Source organism: Poecilia latipinna, unplaced genomic scaffold (genome assembly GCF_001443285.1).
Source record: "Poecilia latipinna isolate Pla-1442-1.1 unplaced genomic scaffold, P_latipinna-1.0 Scaffold1087, whole genome shotgun sequence".
Taxonomy (NCBI): domain Eukaryota; kingdom Metazoa; phylum Chordata; class Actinopteri; order Cyprinodontiformes; family Poeciliidae; genus Poecilia; species Poecilia latipinna.
Genome location: NW_015113703.1, coordinates 144,857 through 161,979, shown reverse-complemented (window position 1 = coordinate 161,979; position 17,123 = coordinate 144,857). Strand labels below are relative to the sequence as shown.

The window sequence follows — 17,123 nt, the reverse complement described above, 5'->3', positions numbered from 1 at the left end:
GGAAATCAATAGAAAAACAGACCATGACACGGTAAGAGACAACCTGTGATTTTACAAACTGTTACTTGCAACTATGATGAGAGTCATTAAGAGAAGTGCAATACAGATTTGAATGAAGAATGACAAAATAAGCACTTCGAGACTATTCAGTGTTTATTTTGTTATGTAAGCAAGTCGACTTTCCACAATCATGAAAAAGTAAGGCAGCTAATCAAGACGGCACTGCAAGCTTTCTTTCACATTTTGGATTCACAATTACATTAGCCCAAAAACCACAGCAAAACATCGTACAGCACACAGGCTACGTTAGGATGTTCTCCCATTCGGTCAGCCTTGATGTGTTTGGCAGAGACATGGCCATCTTTTCTTTTGTCTACAACTGTGTGAGCATGCAGACTTTCAATTCTAAGATTTTAATAACCATACGTTAAAAAAAAATCAATCAAAAAGCTTACTGGCTCTAAAAATTTGGTTAATACAATCTGAGATGAGCGACTCTGTTTATGAATATTAAAACAGAATGCTAAAGCACTGAGTGCATCTTAAAAACATTGCTACAAAGAGTTACTGAAAGGTGCGCAACTTTTTTCTTCTTTTTGGGAGCATTTAAGGCAAGAATATATTTTATTCCAGACGTTTTGTGGGTTGTTCGGATGCACACTTGAGATGTGATGTCAATAAGCAAGGCCACATCATCACCTCTCCACCACCATGCTTAACAGTTACACATCTAAAAGGCATTGTTCCAGATACTACGAGTTGTTCAGCTATGTCATTGTGTTTTGATTTTTTTTTTTTTTTTGTCAAGAAAACGCTGTTATATCTTTCTAAGATTGACAATAGCAACAATTACTTCTTTAAGATTACAATTAGTACCTTTCCACTTGGTCACCGTGCAAAATCATTCCTAATTGCTTATAGATAACAATGATTAATAGAGGAGATCAGACTTTCTGATGACTAGTTATTTAGGTACATTTAATGCACATTAAATCTGTATTATGATATACTTTTACCAATTAAACAATAAAATATTTTGTCTGGTCGTATATTTTGTTTGCATAATTTTTCTGATCAAACAATTTTAACATTTTTAAAGTAAAGTAAATCCCAAGTAAAGTTTAATTGAATTTGGATTACTTTCCTTTTCCAATGATTGTGGTTTGATCCCTGTATAGCTCAGCTGATTCTTCTGAAATCTGACCCCTTCGCCGCCTCAACAAGCTAAAATGGGTCTAGGCGACCCCATTCTGCAAAGCAGTGTTTTCTGGAGTCATTTCTTTGGGAGTAGTTTTCAAATAAGAGGGATAAAAGCATCCCTCTGTCATTACAAAGACATCCTGCAGTACACTGCACCATTTTGTACCCAAAAGGCAATAATAATAATAATTTAAAAATAAAATGGCAGAGGGGTGAAAAGACCAGTATTTGATCATTTTCATCTGAGATTACTTACGCATAAAAGCACTTGCATTTTTATCATGACTGTAAGAGATGCAAAATAAAAATCACTCGGTCAAATAAAACAAAGCTTAGGTATAATAACATGCTGAAACTAAGAAATTAGAACATCTTGAGTTAAACTATTCTACTTTTTTAAATAAACTCAGCTTCAAAAATGAATTAATACGCATGGATCCTCCTTAACTTCCATCTCTAACCGGGCACATAAAGAGAACTAAGGCCAGCGGACAGAATGTGACAGAAAATCAGGGGATCGTTTGGACCGGTCCTCCCGAAGAAAGATACGCAGCAGAGGACGGTCTTCGTCTGGGAGAGGGAGAGCAGCTCTGAGGTTCACATGTGAGAATAGTGGAGGATGAGGACGATGTGACGGATGCAGCTTGTGGCGCCTGATACCTGCAGACCATAGAAAATAAAACTATCTGTAACTGCAAAAAAAAAAAAAAAAAAAAAAAACCACCACAAAAATGCGATACAGCTCATTTATGTATTTTGAATTAAATATTTCTCTGTTTTCTGTCCTTCACTTACCAGGACTGGGACTTCCTGACCCTTGAAGAAGACGCGCCTCTTGCGCGCACATTCAGCGACAGATCCGGCAGCAGCCTGGGGGTGAAGGCTCTCTCCAGGCATTCGCCGTTTAGGTTCAAGGTGAACATGGTCGGTGGGGACATGTCTAACTCCAGCAGCATTACGTTTTCTGCCTGTAAGAACAGACGACACTGCTTATAGTGCAATTATGAGTGACTGTTTTCGATAATATCAGGGAACAGAAGGATCGTCGCTGAGCTGATTATTGTTTGACGAAAGTCAAGCGTGCAGAGTTTGAGAACGTCACAAATGCATGTGAGGAGGCTAAATTATTTATAATGACTTACGTGCGAAAATATTAATTTTCCTTAAACTTTTACACAATTGGTTACTTTTCAACTGCAAACGTCAGTGTTTGGGTTTCATATGATTTCACATGGGTTTGTATTCTCCACTGAGACAGCGCTTTGTAGCACTGTCTGTCAGTTTAACTAAGGCTGCATGTTTTTCATATGTCCTCATCAATCAGAAAATAACATTTTTCTTTTCTTTTTTCTTTTACAGGTTTTCTTTGAAAATAGCTCAAGATGAATCAGTCTGGATGGATGTATGGATGCGAACGTCACAGATCCCAAACAGGATTTAGGCTTGGACTTTGACAAGACACATCAAGCCAACATTTCATTGTAGCTTTGGTTGTATGTTCAGGGTTGTTTTCCTGTAGAAAGTTTTCTGCAGTCTTACAATTTTTCTTCCAATATTACTCATATTTACTTCCATCGATTTTTTTTTAAAATCAATTCTGAACAGTCTCCTTCTCCCTGCTGAGGAAAAGCATCCCCACAGCATGATGCTAGCACCACCGTGTTTTTACAGTGTGCATGGTGAGCTTCTTGTTTCGATTAAAATAGGCAGAAGTGGCCTCCGCTCAGGAATTGGATGTCTTCTGAAAGCAGTTGGTCACACTGGTATTTGTTTAGCTTAGCGGTATGAGAACAAAGGGGGCTCAATACAAATGCATGCCACACTTTTCAGATTTTTTAAATACGGTACTTTAAACCCGTTTACACAGTGACAATATTTTTTGCAATGGAATGTATAGCATCTGTATTAAAGCAGAATCAAAATCTGCTGTGCCAGAGCACCAGTTATTTTTAAGATAAATATAAAAAAAACAAAAAAACAGTTCAACATTGCATACAGACTGTTGAGGCCTTCACATTTCACAAACAAGGCTGCTCTGAACATGGTATAGCAATACCGTAAGATCCTTCTAGTGCTCCTTGTCTGCCATCTGGCCTTGTGGTGTAAATATCTGAGCACTGACCTGGTATCTAAATGGGGTCCCAGTAGCGGTGGCGACAGCCATCTGTGCATATTGGCTGATTGGCCTCTTGTATCCCACAGCAGAAAGAGGCCTTCTCTTGACCTGAGTGGGTGTACTGGGAGAACACATCAGAGAGGACGGGGTTAGACTCAGACACAGATCCTCTGGAAACAAACGAAAATAATCCGGTGTCGTAATGGCGCACTGATTCTGCAAAAGAGCACTACTGGAGTTTCGACTTACATCTTGTGATATTGGAGACAATTTCAATTTTTGCAACAAGCTTGACACATTTTTTTTTAATGCCGGGAGAGGTTTAGGCCCACAAGGCTCGGAACTCAACGAGCGGTTCTAAGGATTGTTATGGTTTTGACTTTCATCACGCTCGGTAAAAGATTTACACACCCTGCATGACTCTGTAGTTTCAGTGGATTCAGTGGCATGGGACGAGATCGATGCGCAATTGATTTACTGACCTCTCTGAAGGAATAACCGGTTGTAGCCACCACTGATCTTCCTCGCTGTCGAACTGCAGCCTGTTCATGATCTTGTTCTTTTCCTCGGGGGGAATGAAATTCTCAATCAGAAGATATCTGCAAAATACAAAATAAATGTCCATCCAAAGTGACAAAACTTGTGCAAACGTAATAAAAAACAAACAATAAGGCAGCAACAAAAAAATTATCTAATCAACAATATTCACAATTTTGTACCAGTATTTATAATCTATCAAGATAATTACATCAAAGCTTGGTTTGCAGACCTTAAGTATAATGCCAATCAGTTGCAATGGATGTTATGTTGGGTACAAGCAAGTTATTATTGGGAAAAAAAAGTGTTTTATGAAAGTCAGACTTTCATTAGCAAAAGTTATGATTTTAAGAAGTACGGCCCTGTTAAATGCTGTTAGGTAATTATTATTTTACCTGCAGAAGGAAACTATTAAGGTGTCTTCATTTAGTATAAAGCCTAGTATCAAATGACGCTAAATACTATTCCCAGAGGACAAAACTAAAGGGGACGTTTAAGGGTCTTTTATTGTTTTACGACATTCAATCGATTAAAAAAATGTATTGATTTTTACACCAGCTACAAGTTTTCCACACATTGTCCATGGGCCTTTGCAACACACTGATATGCACTGATCTAAACCTATTCCATTGTAAGTCAGTCTGGATCTTCACCATCACTGTCCTTGCAGGAAGGTGAGCCTCCATCCCAGTCTCAAGTGTCTCTGTTTTTCTTTTTTTTTCAGGACTGCCCCATACTTCGCTCTGTCCATCTTCACATCATCAACTCTGATCAGTTTTCTGTCCCTGACAAACAAAAAGCTTTCCAAAACACAATGTATCACCATCGGGATGGTGTGTCAAAGGCGATGGGCAGGGTCACCCACCGATTCCCCCCCCCCCACCCCCGACTGCACACATGCAGGCCAAAGATCTGTAAAAGTGCAAAAGCATCAAAAGTGATCATGTCTTACTTGTACTTGAGTTCTCTGGTTAGTTCTTCCTGAGTCTCTTCCAGTTCTTGTCGGGTTGTGACGTGCTCGTCAAAGATGTCTTTCATCTCTCCCCTCAACAGCTGGAGTTTAGCAAACAGCTGCAGAAAGTGGATAGAAAAAATTACTATCATCAAGCAAAACAAACTTGATTTGAACCGATTCAGTTCGGCTGCAGGCGTTATTTTTCAGCGCCTACAACTATTCGGATAACGGGCAACTTCTTTAGAGATTGTGCCCCACCCTCTTCAGCTTCTTTGTCTTATGTTCCACCTCCTGCTGCAGGGAGGAGAACGTCTCTCTGATTTCCAAGGTCTCTTCATCTTGCAACATCATCTGCTGCTGGATCTCTCGCTCTCTCCGTATCTGAGAAACCGAGCAATTGAGATTAAATGCAAACGTTCGATCGACGCAGGGGTGTGTTTTCGTTTGAGCAGTGTTTACCTGTTCCGCTATTTCTTGTCTTTTCTGCTCCAGTATTCTCTGCTGCTCATTGGTGTGATCAATGATGGTCTTTCCACCGACCAACAGCTTGCTCTCCATGGCCTGCGAACAAAAACACAGTAAATTATTCGTGCTCATTCCTTTTTGTTTAACTCGTGTCTCGTTTTATCGGCTTAATCAAACACCTTGTATTTCTCGATGATTTTCTCCACCGCGTCTTGATCCCACTGCATGTCCCCCAGACTTCTTCTGTTCAGATTTAGGTTCCTCAGTTTCTCACCGCTGCCCTGGCAGGTCAGGATCTTGGCACAGTCGCCCCCCTCAATCAGGCAGCGCCTCCCGTCTTCTTCTGCCTCCTCGGCCGCCTTCCACACGTCTCCGTCGTTCTCGCAAAGGATATCCTCCTCCATACCCACCAGGCTTTTGCTCAGTCTCTTGCTGTCTCTCCTCCTCCGGCGCCTCTCCTTTGCCAGCATCCCCCGCTCCTCCAGCTGAGCCTTCAGGCGTGCGATCTCCTCCTGGAACTCCCTCAGCAGGGTGTCTTTGGGGTCCTCGTTAATCCGAGGCTTGTTCTTTATCCTCTTGGCTCTGCTGGCGTACCTCAGGGTCGCCAGGGTTTCGTCGAAGCTCTTGTGAGCGGGCCCCACTGTTGCGATCATCACCGTCTTTGCATTGCCACCCAGAGAGTCTTGAAGCAGGCGGGTCAGCTTGGAGTCTCTGTACGGGACGTGGGTGCTCTTCCCGTCCACCAGGGCCGAGATGACGTTCCCCAGTGCGGAGAGGGACAGGTTGATCTTGGCCGCTTCCTTCAGACGCTTCCCCTTGGCGCCCGTCTTGCTCTGGCGCTCGCTTCCAGCCAAGTCGACCATGTTCAGCTTCCCAACGCGGATGTGGTCCTCGCCGTCGGGGCCTCTTTCGCTGCATTCTACGGTCACGAGGAAAATGGCGTGGGACCTGGAGCTGCGCTCGTTCATGTTGGTGAAGCCCACCGACCTGGACTGGTTTCCGATGTTCATGACGTGCTCGATCTCGGTGGCGTTCTTCGTCACCACCGAAGACAGGTCCTTCACGTAAACCCCACAGTCCGGATTCTCTTTGAGCTCCAGCTTCTTGTTGTTGTCCTTGCACAGGAGATCCCTGATCTCCTCCTGGTAGATCTCAAGATAGGACGACCTCACCAGATACTTCTGGTTCTGGCTTCTGGATATCTGGGTGAAGACGTGCTCGAACGAATTGGGGATGACGCCCCTCTTCTCCGGGTCCTTCGACACCCCCTGCATGGTGTGGGTCTTGCCAGTCCCGGTTTGCCCATAGGCGAAGATGGTGCCGTTGAAGCCGTGGAGCACAGACTCCACCAGAGGTCTCACGGCGTCGTCATAGATGTCCCTTTGCTTCGAGTTCCAGCCGTACACCGAGTCAAACGTGAAGACTTTCATCGGCTCATCAGGTGGCGCCTTCGGGTTCCTGATGGTGATCTGCCCCAGTCTGTCATCCACCTCTAGGATGTTCTCACACCCCGCCGTCTCCTCTCTCCTGCTGAACGGCCGGCAGCGGACCACCACCCTGACCGCCTCGCAGTGTTTGCCCGCAGACATTTTTCTCCCCTCTCTTTCTCTTTCTCTCTCTCTCGATCATTTAGTGTTTATGCCGCTGACGTCCCTCACCGAGTTACATAGCCATTCTCCGGAGCTGAGTCAGTCGTTCCTCTCCTCCACGCAGGTGCAGCGGCGATGACAGCAGCAAAAACAACCGACAGACACGCCCCGTCTAAGTCAGCCCGGGCCGCTTCTCATCACCCCCGCGCTGCATCTCTTCCGTCCCGGGCATCTTCCCAGGAAGCGAGCGATGGAAGGAGAGACGGAATAAGGATGCTGCTGAAGGGAAAACACCCGCTCATCCAGCCAGCCAGCCAGCTACCCCCCCCCTCCGACCACGCAGCATCCCCGCTGTACACACCCTGCTCTGCGGACAATGGAGACCAGACATGTGACCTGGCGCAGCGAATTGGATTTGAGCTGGATTTTCTCATGATCACATTGTGGAAATTAATGATTTGTAAACACACCTTTCGAAAAAAAAAGAAAGAAAGAAAAGAAAGAAAAAAGGGAGAGACATTTTATATCTATCAGGAGGAATCCCAATTAAATAACCAATTTTCTGTCCATTTTCATGTCCATTACAGGTACATCCAACTAAATCATAATAATTGAAAAGCTAATTTATTTTAGGTGTAATTAAAACAAAAAAGAGAAACTCGGATGCAGTTGCGTTAAAAAAGTATTTATCCCCCCTTTTCAGATTTCTCCTTTTTTGACGCATTTAACTAAACGCGTCAGATCAAACAACTTGCACTGATCAACTAATCAAACATCTAAACAATTGTATTAAGGAATTCCGTTTGTGAAGTGAAAACAGCTTTTAAAACCAACCTCTTTACTCTTCTGTTAACAGTGACTATTTTAAATATAGAAAAGCTTTGCTATGTTAAGCCGCAGCAGGTCATTGCTAAAGTAGCTGGTCGGTCACACAGCGCAGTTTCCAAAGATTAATGGAAAATTAAGTGGAATGAAAACAGGCTGGTGTAAGGAAATCACACAAACAGTAGGAATAACTATAAAATCTATAGAAATGTGAGGCAAAAACCATTTAACAGTTTAAAATATATCAATTTGTATAATAAACCTACACAAACACATTTTGAACTGAATTACTAGAATATTTTTACTATATTTAATTTTAAATGCAACTGAAGAACACCAATTCAAATCTCTTTGCATAATATTGAATGTTTTGAAGTGTGTAGCTGATTTATAGTGTAAATCCAGTTTTATATTCTACTTTAAAAAAAAAAAAAGAAAAAGAGACCACCACTAAAAAGTTCTTGCAAAGTTCAGGTTATGAAATGTGATAATCATATTTCAAAACTGGCATTTGTTCCATATGCAGCTAGTTTTAAATTGATGTGTTGAGGGTAAAAAGCAAGACTTCACTGAAGGAAACCATCTTTAGGTTTGTTTACATCCGTTAGTGAGCAGCTCTTTCTTTAACCCCGAGAAACTTCTGTCCAAAAAAGAAACAAACAAACTTCATATGCAAAACCAAAGGCTAATCAATAACATTTTTATTGTAGCTTCACATTTACATATTTCTCCATACCAAGCAAGAAAACCTTTAATGTACAAAGAAAAACAAGACACTTGCTGAATCATTATGTACCTCAACATTCATGGATATTAAAGTCATTTGGCAGCAGGAAACGCTTCTTCTTCTGCAAATGTCTTTACAGATGCAATGTGTAAATAACTGATGTCCATACGCCCCTTAATCTATACATCAAATGAACATTCATGTAAAAATATTAAAACAGCCTTCCACCGTTGCCGTCATTTTGCACACTCTTGCCAGTTTATTAGGCACACCAAGCTAAAATACATGCAATCTGTGGGATTTCACTTCTGTCACCACAAAAGTGAAAAATCAGAACTGTCGTGAAGGTTGGGACTTATTGCATCAGACAGCATCGCTTTAGGTTAGCTGCACCTAATAACCGGTCAAAGTGCACCGTCAGCATGTTCACCCTCCCCACTAATCGATGTTAGGCACATTGTAAGTGGCAAACTGAAGTTTATTAGGAGCTACTGGCAAGTCGGTCACTTATGAAATTTCCTGCTGGAATCCTTTGCGTGATCCAGTAGGAGTTGGCATGGAGTGAACTGATTCCCGTACACTTCTTCAAATTTCCTCATCTTGTCCACCAGCTTGTCGGCGCCGAACGTGTCCACGAAGCGGAAGGGCCCTGGAGGCGTCGGATAGAGGGATATTTTTCAAAACGCGTAAACAAGATAAAGGATATACGTTTGTGTATGTTTCAACGGGGATCGGTTGACTAACCGCCGAGACAGGGGGGGAATCCCAGTCCAAACACGGCGCCGATGTCTCCCTCCAGCGGGCTGTTCAAGATGCCCTCTTGCAGACACAGCACCGCCTCGTTGACGAATCGAGAAACGAGCCTGTACTGCACGTCGGAGTCGGACGAACTGCAAAACATCCACAAGCGAAACGACTTTATCAGCAAGAGTTTAAACAATAACCCACAGACAAATTCACAGCGTCGATATTAGATAATATCTGACCTCTAACTAGCAACAGAATAGCTGCTTTGGTTTTGTGAAAAGATGCAGGTTAAGTAGTAAAGCTACGTGGAACTTATGCATTTAGACCAGTTGCTTAAATTAGCTTTTCTCCTTGAAAAATATTTCAACTTAATTCTGACTAAATGTTTATTTTTGCCCTTACTGGCAGAATGTGTTATTAGTTTAAAGTAGCCGGCTTCCTGGCACAAACCTCGCTCTCAAACATCCAACAGCAAAAATTGCAGTTGGATGTTTGACTGAAGTCAACTTAAGTTGGGGATTTTATAAGAGGCTTAATGTCAGCCGGCTTTATCCATCCGAAAACAAAACTGAATGCATGTTGTAACCAGATTTACCCACTGGAGTCAAACTGTCACCTTTAGATAAAATAACATTGGCTATTTTCCACTTGTTGCATGTACAATAGTTTCGTTATGACTTACACGGCCGGGTTTGGCGTGATTTTGAATTTCTCCAGAATGTCTCCAATATCTGGGTTGACATCTTTGCCTTTGCGGCCCGGCTGGTAGATGTAGCAGCCTTTTCCTGATTTCCGTCCTTCAGAGTTAAGAACATTTATTTAAAAAGTGAGCAAAAAGGAGCATTTATAAATCAAAACTGAAACAAGAACAATAAATCCCCCCACCCCCAAAAAAAACAAAAACATACCTTTAAATCCCAGGTCCACCATGGTTTTTAAAACCTCCACATTTCCGCCACCAAAGCGGGAGCCAAACGCTTTGCCGAGATCCTCGGCCACGTGAGCCGCGACGTCGATGCCGACTTCATCGGCCAGTGTGGCGGCGCCCACGGGGAACCCGAAGCTTGTCGTGAGTCCGTCCAGCTTCTTGGGGTCGACGCCTTCCTGCGTGGGAGCGAAAATTAAACAGGGCGCAAAACAGTTATGGCAGAAGCAATGAAATTCTCACTCGGATTCTGCGGTATCTGTGAAGAGAAACGTCACAGCTGGATTTTTGCAGCAACAACTAACCTGAAGTACTCTCACTGCTTCTGCCAGCATAGGAGCCAGACACCTGGTTGTGTAGAATCCAGGTCCGTCCTGAGGAAAAATTAGAGTCAAAGTGCTTGTGAATATAAACAACCAAGATTTTTTTTATTATTAAATTCCCCCCCCTCGCCCCTCAAAATTCATTTTCAAGTTAAGTTTTCAAACTTTTCCAGACCCACCAATGCAAATGATCTAAAGTGGATAGTTTCAATTCAGTACTATATGACATCACTTATTACTATGATTAATAATGTCTTATGATAGTATTCTACAAAAGTAAAGCTAAAATACGACAACATTTTATGTTTTAAAGATTCTGTCACAAAATTATCTGGGATGTGAACTAAACACAATTTAACAAAAAAAAAGTCCCCCAATTTCAATAACTAATGTATAATCGCCAATACACAGACCAATGACTAACTGAGCCATTAGCAGTAATAAATACTCTTTACGCTGAACAAATCTGTTTGTGTTAAAGTAAATGACCTTCCTGATCAAATCAAATATTTAAACACAACATAAATAATCGTTTGGTAAGGAAAGTATTTTCTCCCATACTTTACTACAGCTTCATTACCAAACTGTGCATTTTGAATATCAAGCACTTTCTAATTGAATTTCAAGCAACCCGTCTAATGTTGAAAGAAACAGGAGACAGCCAGAGCCCTAAAACTCACGCCAACGACTATGATGACTTTGCCCTGCTTCAGGCCGACCGCCACGGCGGACGCCGTCGTGTCCTTTGAGGTCTTATCGGTGGTTATAATCTCCAGGAGCTGCATCTTGTCCACCGGAGAGAAGTAGTGCATTCCAATCACCTGAGCGTGGAGAGAGTTATTCAGCTTTTCTTCTTGCAGATCAAATGTTTCTTGTTTGTTTTTTTTTTCCAGTTTCTATTTGCAAAATTTCCAAGATCCAACCTTGTCTGGTCTCTTGCTGGCAGCAGCGATCTCCTTGATGGGGAGAGCGGAGGTGTTGCTTGCGAATATACAGTGAGGGGGGATGACCTGCCGGCAGACGGGGAAAGGATTAGCTGAAATGTTGCTGGATTCTTACCAAAAAGTGTTTAAAAAAAAAGAAAGAAAAAAGTAAAGTCTCAGCGAGTAACGCGACACGTACGGCTTCAACTTCCTTCAGGACAACATGCTTGATGTTAATGTCCTCAAACACGGCTTCGATAACCATGTCGGCCTTTTCAAAGCCCTTGTAATCCAGCTGACCGGTCAAGTTGGACAGTATGGAGTCCCTCTCAAAGGAGGTGATGCTCTTCTTCTTGGTCTTGTCATTGAGCCTGGTTCAAATATATATAAAGAAACTTAATAGCATTTAATAACATTCAAGATTGTTGCAAAGCTGCAGAAGTCGGATGAGCTTCTGAGCCTCCTGACGTGAGATTTGCACCGACCCTTTGAAAACCTGCTGCTCTCCTCTGGCCAGTCCTTCCACCGTGGTGTCCTTGAGGATTGTGTGGACGCCTTTATCCACGGTCACCTGGGCGATGCCCGCTCCCATCAGACCTGCTCCCAAAATGGCAAGAGTTCTGGGAATAAACAGAAAGCAGGTCACCTTCTACTGCAAATAGTTTTGTCATCACCAGCAACCGTCCCGAAATCAGAAATGCACGCACTTCACCGGTCTCGCCGGGGTTCCGAAGCGATTCTTCTTGCACGCCACCTGACCGTGATACAGGCCGATCAGCGCGGCTGATTCTGGGGTTCGTGCCAACTGACCAAAGTTCTGGGACAAATGAAGAGATACGATGCTCAGCAAAACAAAAAAAAAAAATGTAAGAACTAAATGTGCAAATGATGCAACAACACTTTACCAGAGACTCTGCCAAGTATCCAGCAATGGGGCCCTCCTCCACTCCACTCTTCACACACTGAAACGATAAAGAAAAAATAAAGATAAAGATGTTTCTTCTTTTCTTTTAAAGTCTGGTTGCTGTAAAGAAAAACTGTTTTTTGATGACAATTGGGCAAACTGCAAGCAAAGCATTATTGTTTAGTAATTGTCTTTATCTTGAAATATCACCAAGACTGTATTTAAAGGTGCAGTAACATTTATAAGAAGATTTTCATTTTTTTTGTTAAAACAGTCACTATTTTTTGACAGTATATGAGAGAAAAATAAAATAAAATCAAGCTCCTCTGCCTTCTCCCTATGAACCGCCGTACACAGCGAACTCAATCTTTCCACAGATTACCTGTCTCGTATTATGCCGTCACAACATAGTGACAGCTTTAATAAATATTTTAAAAACATGTTTTTGTAAAAGCTCCATACTGCAGCTTTAACTGCGACGTTGGATGATGAGATCCCTCTCTCTGTCTCTGAATCTGGAAGAAAAAAAAAAAAATCTACATCTCCTGCGGTGCCGCCTTTTGAGAATGTCCATAATGAAGGTTTTCTCCACTAGCGCCATGTTAGCTATTGGCTAAAATCTGCCTCTGAGCTTGAAAGTGAACCCTGGACTGCTCTCCAGTCATCGCAAATTAATACACACATTTAAAGCACTGGGGCAGTGATGCTTGACGACGTTCAAAACAGATGGATCCATTTATGTATGCAGAAGGAGGCATAAATGAGCATTTAATGAGGAAATGAAACATGCCAGTTGTGCTCGGCGTGTAAAAGTCTTCATCTCACAACCTGGAGGATTTTACTGCAGTGGTGGAGAGACGAGCAGCACTGTAATTTTCATGTTACCTTACAAGAAATTTACAGTAATGTTCAGTTATATGTTCAGTTTATGCAGGAAGTAAAAACATTTTGAATTATGATCATTACAGCTCTTTAAAAACAAATAAACAACCAGAATCAATAGAAATGTGTATAGAAATGTGTATCGGGTTGTCAGAATTTTACAGATAAAAAAAAAAAAAAAAACTGGTCAAATGATTGATGCCTTTATCATTAGATTCTAACTTTTACCATTTATCAGAATTGACACTAATATAAAGACATTTATGTGTATTCAAAGACGAAGCAGACTGTTGGGGACTAAACTGGGTTTTACTTACTTCAATGATCTTCAGCGGTGCCGGATAAAGTCCCTTGCTCTGCTTCATGACTTTATCGTGGACAGTTTTATAAATTTTATTCCGTACAAACTCGAAGCTCATCACGTAGTCTTGAATTTCTGCGGACGGAGATTAATAACTCCATTTGTAAAGAAAGAAAACATCAGATTCAAACACCAAACGAAGGGAAAAGAACTTACTCTGCATCATGCTTTTCTTTTGCTGAGTAGAGATACTCTGGTTGGCAATCCCTCTGGCATATTCAACAGCAATTTCTTCCAAGTACTCGATTGTTCTCTCCTCTGGACTTTTCAGCCCAGGCCCTGGAGCATGAGCAAAAAAAAAACAAAACAAAACATAAATCATCGTCCCAACTCAGGGATGGAAAGGAAAAGGCAAAGTCTTACGAAACCAGTAAAGCTTTCAAAACTTTAGAGAATTAAAACAAAGAGCAGACTTTTACCTAGTGGGTCAACAAGCTGGTGGACAAGCCCCATCTTCTTGGCTTTATCTGGTCTGATGTTTCTTCCTGTTAGCATCATGTCGAAGGCACTTGGAAGACCAAGCTACAGGTCACAACAACAGCAGATTTTTACTAACAGGTGAGACAGTTTTTTTAAAAAAAAATTACTTCTAAATAATTAGAGAAAAATAATCACAGTTAGAATATTTCTGGGTCTTTTGTTGTTAGATACAAATATTTTTCTTGTTACATTTAAGGAGTGATGATCAGGGATGTTGATGCCAAGGCGTTTTTAAAAATGTCTGCTGGACTTTCAGCAGTAGGTGAGGCAGCCGATCTGGGTTTTCAGACACAATTTAAATGTTTTCATCATTCTTGGTGAAAAACTAAAAGAGATTACTCGCTCTTTCAGTTTCCTCAATGAGTGTCTGAAGGAGCAATGAGGTTTGTTGACCATCAGGAAAAATAGATACTACAATAATAGTTTATTATCAAGTTTTGGACTGTGACTCATGGCTCATGCCTGCTCCTACATATATGAATATGTATATGGAACAAAAAAACAAAACAAATCCTGATTGGGAAGTTCCTACCAACATCTAAATCTCAAATAAGCATGTACTCTATTTTTGTTGATTTTAATGATCATTTTTCCAATATTCCAGTATTTAAAGAAACTTCTAAGAAAAATGGAAAAAAAAAAAAATTATTTAAAAGACAGAAAATGATGTTGTGAAAAACAAAGTGGCATTTTTGGACTCTGTTTAACTATAGAGCTCATCTTCCAGCTTAAAATACTCAACACTTCAGTGAAAATGAAAAGCACTCAATTCTGTAAACATAACATGCATGGTTGATGGAAAATGAGTGTACTTATGAGGTTATAAGATGCCTAAGAAATCTACATTTAATGCAAATCAGACTTTGGAAAATCTTTCCCACACAAACCATTTTTGGGAGCCTCTGTGTGCCACCAGCTCCAGGCAGAAGGCCCAGCATCACTTCAGGAGTACCAAGAACCGTCTTCTTGCTTTTTGTTGCAATTCGGTACTGGCAGGCAAGGGCAAGCTAAAGTAGAAAAGATGACAGTATTACAATCCGTCCTCCTAAAGAATATCTTTAAGGTTTAAAAGTTATGCTTCCTACCTCCAGGCCTCCTCCTAAACAAGAACCGTTGATGGCAGCAACAATGGGTTTAGAAGATCTTTCAATCCGTTCAAACATCTGCTGCCCTGCCTGAGAGAGTCTAGTGACCTCCTCTGCGGTGTTGCAGGCCTGGATCATGCTAAAAAAAAGAAAACAAAGTTGTTTTTTCAGGCGATATATTCAAAAAACATATTGCTTAAGACTCAATTTGATATTTTATTTATCAAGAACTGATCACAGAGCATTGTGGGAGGAGTTTTCTGATCAAAAGGACAACTTCAGAGACAATCTTTCATATTTAAAGAACATTATTGACCGCTGGAAACTTACTTAATATCAGCTCCTGCAATGAAGGATCCTGGCTTCGAGGAGATGAGAACAGCACTTTTCACAGCGTCGTCGGTCCACACTTCGTTCATGACCTCCGTCATCTCGTTTTGCATCTGAACCGACAGCGTGTTAACCTAGAAGTCGACATGGGAACCGACAAAAGTCACATTTCTTCTGCGCAACTCAGAGACGCGCGGTTCTTAAATTTTAAACTTGAACGAGTTCACACCTTGGAGTTTGGGTCATTGATCCGAATGACGGCGACGTCATTCTTGACTTCGTAGTCGACATGGGTTCGGGCTGAAATCAGACAAGCAGGAGCACATTAGTTTCAATGTAATCGAGGGGAAATTATTCACATATTCTCTGTATAAAGAAAATAAATTACCAAGCATGGCAGGAGCTACTGAAAAGGTGCGGAAAGTACTGCCTGAGAAGGGAAACAGTGGAACGGGAACATTATTACAATTGAACAAAAAACAATTATTGAGTTTGCAGAAAGTTTTCTAGCAGTTATTTCTAAAATTGTAGAAATGCATTTTTTCAAAATGAAAAGTTGCTTTATGTTTTATTGTAAACTGAACGGGAACAGATTAACCGAGAATGTCAGACCTTAAAATGCTGCAATTTTCTTAGTTTTACACCTAAACACCATATATATAAACTGAGATGTCTTTTACAGCTTTTTCAATCAAAATTGCTTTGAAAACTCTATGAACTTACCTACAGTTTAACGTTTTATATCTGAATCTATTCTTGTCCCTGTGCTATTTTTACCACACATTCAAAACATTATCGAGTTTTATATTTAATAACTTAAAAATAAATGTATACACGGTATCTGAGACGCTAGATTTGACTGCCTTGACCTCAGGTGATCGTAGCTGTGCTATGTGAGAATGACCCTTCACCTAGATTCTCCGCCTACCAGACGCAGTGACAGTGGCTATCACAATGGCGAATGAATGGCACAGCGCTTGAAATCCAGCTTCTAACTATCCAAACTTAATCGCCAACGGCATTGAGTTACTGCTTTAAACTAAATGATCTAATTCAAGTATTCTTTTCGACAACGGATGCCATCACACCATTGATTCCTTAGCATTGAGCTAGTTAGCATTGCTAGTTCAGTCAAAATTCTGCAACCTCAAACAATTATTTTATTTTAAAAAATCATATCTGCAAGAAATGTCTGTATAGATTCTCATAAAGATATGCGTTGGACTGCCAAAATGATTGTGTTGTGACATGCAGCTCTACATATTTGATTTGAGCTAGCTAGCAGCTAGTCAAACAGGCTAATTACTCGACAGGGAGACCTTAGCAGAGCCCGGTATTTCCAATATAACTCTTCGCACAGATTTTGTTTCCGTTAGAGTTCAGCACTGAAAAAAAGGTGTACTCCACCTGAGAGAAGAGCATATCGTCTGGTTGACAATCTTGAGAGAACACCTAGAGCTCGAACACCAGCCATGTTGGGAGCGGAGGTCAGTCTGAGGAGCTACGAAAAGCTGTTATCTGGACTCGCTCACTGTCAAATTACCATTACTCTACTTCCGGAGACGGAGCCATCGGACAAGAAGCTGATTGGCTGTTGTTGAAACCCCGCATCTCGTTGGTCTAGTTTATAACCTCGTAGTTTATTGGACGTTGTTCAGCTTGACTTTTTACTATGGGATTTTGTTTAAATTCCCAGTTTAACCACCTCTTAAATTAATTAGAGCCGTCGTTTTACTGCTCTTGACATTG

The 17,123-nt window shown here is 41.3% G+C and overlaps 2 protein-coding genes across 2 annotated transcripts; both read right to left on the bottom strand.

Moving 5' to 3' along the window:
• Positions 1-135: 135 nt before the first annotated feature.
• LOC106959502 (kinesin-like protein KIF3B) lies at positions 136-7,250 on the bottom strand. Its single transcript, XM_015052116.1, has 8 exons — positions 5,453-7,250; positions 5,268-5,369; positions 5,067-5,189; positions 4,806-4,924; positions 3,799-3,915; positions 3,323-3,437; positions 1,996-2,168; positions 136-1,860 (listed from the first exon to the last, which is right to left on the bottom strand). The coding sequence occupies exons 1-8, from the start codon at positions 6,860-6,862 to the stop codon at positions 1,710-1,712; spliced, it is 2,310 nt and encodes a 769-aa protein (XP_014907602.1). The 5' UTR covers positions 6,863-7,250; the 3' UTR covers positions 136-1,709.
• Positions 7,251-8,366: 1,116 nt separating this feature from the next.
• hadhab (hydroxyacyl-CoA dehydrogenase trifunctional multienzyme complex subunit alpha b) lies at positions 8,367-16,921 on the bottom strand. The gene is made up of 20 exons (XM_015052122.1): positions 16,782-16,921; positions 15,763-15,804; positions 15,604-15,674; positions 15,375-15,508; positions 15,045-15,183; positions 14,847-14,966; positions 13,899-14,001; positions 13,636-13,758; positions 13,436-13,554; positions 12,238-12,294; positions 12,040-12,149; positions 11,818-11,952; positions 11,532-11,703; positions 11,333-11,419; positions 11,090-11,230; positions 10,392-10,460; positions 10,070-10,265; positions 9,844-9,958; positions 9,159-9,304; positions 8,367-9,063 (listed from the first exon to the last, which is right to left on the bottom strand). Exons 1-20 carry the CDS (start codon positions 16,846-16,848, stop codon positions 8,918-8,920), a joined length of 2,292 nt encoding a protein of 763 aa, XP_014907608.1. The 5' UTR covers positions 16,849-16,921; the 3' UTR covers positions 8,367-8,917.
• Positions 16,922-17,123: the final 202 nt, after the last annotated feature.

Coding starts and splice junctions, on each gene's coding strand:
- hadhab (XM_015052122.1), bottom strand. CDS start 16,848: ATGGCTGGTGTTCGAGCTCTAGGTGTTCTCTCAAGATTGTCAACCAGA. Junction 10,461..11,089: donor AAGTCATCATAGTCGTTGGC/GTGAGTTTTAGG, acceptor ATTTTTCCTCAG/GACGGACCTGGATTCTACAC. Junction 9,959..10,069: donor GGTGGACCTGGGATTTAAAG/GTATGTTTTTGT, acceptor TTAACTCTGAAG/GACGGAAATCAGGAAAAGGC.
- LOC106959502 (XM_015052116.1), bottom strand. CDS start 6,862: ATGTCTGCGGGCAAACACTGCGAGGCGGTCAGGGTGGTGGTCCGCTGC. Junction 3,916..4,805: donor ACCAGAGAACTCAAGTACAA/GTAAGACATGAT, acceptor TGTATTTTGCAG/ATATCTTCTGATTGAGAATT. Junction 3,438..3,798: donor CCGGTTATTCCTTCAGAGAG/GTCAGTAAATCA, acceptor GTGTTCTCCCAG/TACACCCACTCAGGTCAAGA.